General features: G+C 52.0%; 1 protein-coding gene across 5 annotated transcripts in view; it reads left to right on the top strand.

Annotated features, from left to right (window-relative positions):
* Window positions 1-6,000, top strand: part of LOC121723848 (neuron navigator 2-like) — a 76,564-nt gene that overhangs the window by 49,029 nt on the left and 21,535 nt on the right. For all 5 annotated transcript variants that reach the window (XM_042109999.1, XM_042110001.1, XM_042109998.1 and 2 more), the window contains 3 exons: window positions 1,787-2,126; window positions 2,529-3,177; window positions 4,965-5,267. In XM_042109999.1, the coding sequence (XP_041965933.1) occupies window positions 1,787-2,126; window positions 2,529-3,177; window positions 4,965-5,267 (1,292 nt within the window). The remainder of the gene's footprint in view (window positions 1-1,786; window positions 2,127-2,528; window positions 3,178-4,964; window positions 5,268-6,000) is intronic.

Below are 6,000 nucleotides of genomic sequence, written 5' to 3'. Positions count from 1 at the left end.
TCTTTATCTCCATGTCTCCCCCACTCTGTCTTTCTGTCTCTTTTTCTCTCTCACACAGTACACACTCTTTCTTTCTTTCTTTCTTTCTTTCTTTCTTTCTTTCTTTCTTTCCTTCTTTATCTTCCCTTTGTGTGAGCTAGTTTACCTACAGCAGTGATTGTATGATGCCCTCCCTGAGACGAGCCTAGCTCAGTCATTTTCCCATCAGCACTTTCCCATCACTTAAACAGATGCAGGCCAGCAGTATGAGCCTGAGCACCAGTCCTCTTCTCTTCTCTTCTCTTTCATCCACCCCTCCTCTCCTCCCCACCTCTGTTTTTCAGGAGAGGCAACAGCTGATCTCAACTCCCACCTATGACCCCCCCCCCCCCCCCCCCACACACACACACACACACACACACACACACAAGCTCTCCTCGCCTTTTGCTGAAGGCCCAGCTGTGTTCTGCTCTGCCAGCGAAAATCATTTCAACTCAAACAATCAGGAAAAAAGGGGGTCAGGAACTCAAAGCACCGCTGCGAGCCAGTTATCTGTCAGATCTAACCCCCGACGCCCTCCCCTCGAAAAAGAGAAAAAAGCTCTCGTTGCCTTTTATAGCGTTTCTGCTCGCCCCTCTCTCTACGTTCCCGAGGCCGCGGCTGCCGTGGCCGTACAGTTTGGATTTATGACATCGCACCAAAGATAACAGTGTTTTGGATTGGCCGGCCTGATAAAGACCCAGGCCATTAACATTCCTTCCCCCAGTCATAATTTTTTATGAGTATTTTCAGTAGCAGGCGAACAATGAGCCGCTCTGAGTCGAGCCTGACGTCATGTTGGCCAGGATCAGCAGCGCGGGCCGGGCCTGATCGCGTCTCAGCGTCTGCCTAGTGCTTGGAGGAGCCCTGGTGGAGACAGGCTCGCGTGTTCTTACCTCGGCCTCTGTCGGAGCTGCTGGGGCCTAGCGAGGAGGCAGTGAAGGCTGAGGCCAGATACGAGGCTTGTCTGCGCCAGTTTTCTGGACGCTGCTTCAAACTCTGTTCAGTGTCACGGAGTGTCAACTTTCCCATCGGAGAGGCTGTGTGGCGCTGGGCTCTCAGGTTGTGTTTTTAAGAGGCTCTGGGTGTGGACTGAAGGGAAGCAGGGCCTTGCACTACTGTTGAAACGCATCCAGAGTCTCAATGGCCCAGTGCAGGAAGAAAACATTAGCACAGAGGATCACAGAGGATTTCTTAGGAGTTCAACAAGCCAGGCGTCCGGTTCAGTTTCACCAACGGAACCATTGTTCCTGTTCCTACAACAATATTTCTGTGGAGTAGGTGCGGACTAGCCTGCCTTTAAATGGAGAACCTTCTGAACGCCATATTTAGCACAGGATGAGGCTTTAAAACCCATCTCCTGAAAGCAGTTCCGTGAGTTAGCCAAGATGGCCGCAGTCACACAGAGAGTTGAGCTGATGACGCCATGGGCATTCCAAGAGTCCGACCTCTTGGCAGGGGCCTTTTAGCCTCAGAAAGCACACAAGATTAGGGCTCTGACTGTTAACGCAGGAATCCACAGGGAACCCAAGTCCAGCTCAAAAACCGGCTACACAAAGAGCTAAAGATCAGCTTTCCGCTCTCAATATGGCAATTCTTAGTACTGCACTGCTCTGCAAGGATTAAACCCCCCCCCCCCCCCCCCCCCAGCTAAATACTGCTTACTCAGCTAAGCTAAGCGTCTGATCAGCTGATCTAAGGGTATAGTTCAGGTTATAGTCTGCAGTGTATGGTTGTTTGGTTTATTCGATGTCTGCTTTGTCCTCAGCCCCAGACGGACGCGGAGAAGCACTCGGCGGCCGAGCTCAGCGGTGGCGCGTGGTCCGGTGACGAGGCCAAGTGCTGCCCGGACGGCGGCTCCAAGATGGATGGCGGCTCTGGCAAGTGGTGCCGCCACCCCTCCGACATCTCGGACGAGTCGGACAAGAGCTCGTCGAGTCGCAAGGTGGCGGCTGCAACGGCGGCAGCCACAACAATGACGGCGATGCCCACGAGCATCTCTCACACGGGTTCCTGGAGACGGGGCATGACAGCGCAAGTGGGCGTGACAGCGCCACGGACGAAAGGACCCACGTCAACAAGCGGTGGCACGCGGAGTCACAGCACAGGTAAGCAAGCTGCCTCCTCGGGTGTGCCGCACCAACCCAGCCTCTTATCTAAACTCTCTCTCTGGGTTGGGTTGTGTCTCACTGTCTGTCGTCAGAACCGTGGCAAAACGCCTTCTCTGATGTGTCATGAAAAACGTCTACGCCGAGTTGAAATCAGAGGGTTGTAATCTAATGAGATGATCATAGATTTGACTTTCAGGCAGCTAAACTTCTAAACGTCTATAAGATCATTAGATTTTTTTCATGTGTGGTGAGGTGCACTGCGCGCAGATGAACAATAGCTGAACAATACATCTTTGTTTTGCTTGTTTTGAAAGCCGTTGGAGGAATGAGCTTCAGTTTCACTTGCACTGACATGGTCTGTTGCTTTCTCGTGCCTGATGTTCCCGATTTGCTTCCCAGGTAAGACGGATGATGCCAAGGTGTCAGAGAAGGGCTGCCTCCCTCCACGCTCCAACGGCCACCAGTCCTCAGACGCCGGCCGGGACGACACCAGGAAGCCTCCCCTCTCCGCCTCCTCCTCCTCCTCCTCTTCCTCCCGAGCCTCCCAGACGTCCTGCTCCCCCGGCAACCCCACCACCACCTTCGGCTTCAAGAAGCAGACGGCCATCTTCAGCGGATCGGCCACCCTGGGGAAGATGCCCAAGTCCATGGGGCCGCTCCAGAGTGGCCGCACCGCGGGCCTGTGCCGGCAGAGCAGCGTGGACGACGCCTACCTGCCCATCGGCAGCCACGGCGGCTCCCTCGGGGTCACCCGGGGGTCACTGCAGTACCGCAGCCTCCCCCGGCCCAGCCGCTCGTCCGCGCGCTCCGTCGCCACCGGCTCGGACGCCAGCCTCAGGACGGCCACGCTGCCCAAAGGCCGCAGTGTCAGCGGCAAGGCCGCAGGCGCAACTCTCCCTCTGACCGCTAACGGCGTAGCTGGAAGCAGCAACCAGACGGACCGGGAGAAGGGTTCGGAGGTGGACGCCGTGAAGACGGGGCTACAGGCAGGAAGTGGACGGCAGGCTGGAGGGAAGTACAGTGAGATGTCCTCCCCCACTCTGCGCAGGTCAGTCTGCTTCGCCTCATCATCAGTCTCTGTACTTACCTTCACTTTCATGCCTCTTACAGTCTGTCCTAACAGGATGTGAGCGAGCGACTGTCAATGTTATCTGTCTACACTGAAACCGTTAAATATGCGCTCCTATTGCGTCATATTTCTCATTCAAAATAGCAGAGCAAAGGGAGCGACAGAAAGAAAATAGAAGAAAAGAACAAAAGTTCTTTCAAAACGGTGCGTCACTTGCAGTCAGGACACTCCAATTGAAACAATGTAATTAAACGGATTTTATCGCTAATGTTTGCTCGCATCTAATCCGGTTAGGACACGCTGTTAGTCATGTATAACTATGCCCCTCCCTTCAGAAAGATGTAGCTAATGGATGCCCTAATGAATGAATTTCTCATTTATAATGAATTTTCTCTGTGGTTAATTATTCTCATATTGTGAATAAACATAACTCTAAATGAGTTATTTATGCATTCCATTCTCATACACTTTAGTTAAGATTAGATTCAACTTTATTGTAGTTTTGTAGAGTATGGCTACTAAGCCAGTGAAGCACAGCACAGCACAGCAATATGCGATAACGCAATACAGCCAGTATGTAGCAAATGGATGTAGCTCCTTTCATCCTCTTCCTGTTTGTCTTTCCACTTGTTGCTTATTGACGGCCAGTATTGCTGTCACGGGCCGCCCTGACGCTGGTCGTCTTAGTGGTGGAAGGCATGCACCCTAAGAAAGAGAGGGTTGTTGTTGGCATCTCAGAGTTCTTTCCTTTGGCTCTGTGGCTCCGCTGGAGTCTGTTCAGAGAGCGCGTTGCGCGTTGTGTTTATCCGGGCACGGGGACACTCGGGATCGGGCGGCCCGTTGAAAAAGGCCCCTTGACTGATATCGCTGCTCCGCTGTTCCCTGGGCTCTGCTACTCTTTCTCACACACACACACACACACACACACACACACATACAGTACATGCACACACAAACACACACACACCACACACATTCACTCTCTCTCTCTCTCTCTCTCTCTCTCACACACACACACACACACACACACACACACACACACACACACACACACACACACACAAACACACCCCTCCCTCCTGGTCCCTGTGCGTGTGAAGTGCTCTGGTGCTGTTAGTTTAAATCAGGGTGACTGGAGGCAGACTGAGAGGCCAGTGTTTTCACGGAGCTTGACTGATCACTCGGACGCAGGCCTCTGTTGGCCTCCGAGTGGGGCTGATGTTATCGCGCCAGTCACCCCGATGAAGTCATGAGAAAAAACACACAAGGACGTCTATTCATCTTCCTGGGCCTGTCTTGAGTGACTTACTGTAATCCCTTAATTAAAGAAGATGAATATTATATTTACTTTACATTAAGGAACTCCACTCTTGTGATACAGACACTGCTTCCTGTCACTACAAAATACAGCAGATGCCGCCAAAGATGTTTGTTACTCTAGTGTTATGCTAATATTATTCTCAGTAGTAGATATATCCACTAGCTTGTAATTAGCTCTAAATACTGTCTATTGTACACAATGGTACTTTGGTACAACAATACTTATATACAATACATACAATACAACAATACTTATATACAATACATACAATACAATAGCATGTTTGTATTTATGTTAGCATGTGATACAAGCCCTCCGACTGTTCCATGTTTCTCTCTCCCTTTCTCTCTCTCTTTCTCTCTCTATCTCTCTCTCTCTCCATCTCTCTCTCTCTCTCTCTGTTTCTCTCTCTGTTTCTCTCTCTCTCTCTGTCTCTCTCTCTCAGGTTGTTCGGAGGCAAGCCCAGCAAGCAGGCATCTCTCTCCAGCGCCGAGAGTGCCAAAAACGCCACGGTCATCTCCAACCCCCTCGCCACCTCTGGCCAGCAAAACGGCCCCGGAGGATGCTCCGCTGCCACCACCGCCACTGCCGCTGTCGACTCAACCTGGAGCTCCACGCTGGCCTACCCTGTGGCGCAGGGCAATGGCAGTGGCAGCGAGGGGACGGAGGGGGCCCTGCTCAGGGAGGAGGTGCTGGCTGCCTGCCTGCACACCTCTGGAGGGATGGTCAAAGCCGGCCTGGCCGCCAGGTGAGACTCGGGTGTGGAAAAAAAAAAATTATAATCACCATCATCAAGCCAAGCTGGAGCTCACGCTGTGAAGTCTCTCCACTGCACCCTTAAAAGGGGTTGAGGAAATAATAGAGTGTGTTGATTCCAGAGTGTTTTGAGTCCTTGAATTATTGTTTACATGAATACAGCACACCCTTTGATATGCAGGGGCTGTCTTAGGTGGGGAAACTTCTCCAAATCCTCTTAAGATCTCTCCTTTTTCACACTTTCTGTCACTTGTTATCTGGCCTCGTCCTTATCGCTTCCTTTCTGACTGACTCCTCTCTATCTTTCCACACGTTATTGTTTTGTCTCCACTAGACGACGTACGGGTGGGATTTGTGGGGCCCATGTTGGAGTCAGATTGTGTGCATGTTTCCTTCAGGTGTTGCTTGGTTGAAAGCAGCCCTGTCTATCGTAACTGACAATCTCCCCCTCTGCCCTCTCTGCCCTCTCCCTGTGTTGTGTCTGCCCACATTCTCTGGTGCCTAGTCCTCTCTCGTCCCCCACCGCTAGCCCCAAATTCAGCCGAAACACTTTGCCCCGAAGACAGGACAGGTAACGCTGTTATGTGTCAAGACTGCAGCCTTTGTGTGATATACTTTGTAGCTGTGTGTGTGTGTGTGTGCCGCTGAATTGTGAGTTGACCAGTGCCCCCCCCCCCCCCCTCGTGCATTTTCTGTGTGATGCCCCCTGCTGGCTTGATGTGAGC

This window comes from Alosa sapidissima, chromosome 11 (genome assembly GCF_018492685.1).
Source record: "Alosa sapidissima isolate fAloSap1 chromosome 11, fAloSap1.pri, whole genome shotgun sequence".
Classification (NCBI taxonomy): domain Eukaryota; kingdom Metazoa; phylum Chordata; class Actinopteri; order Clupeiformes; family Clupeidae; genus Alosa; species Alosa sapidissima.
Note: the sequence above shows the minus strand (reverse complement) of the source record. Positions and strands in the feature narration are given on the sequence as shown.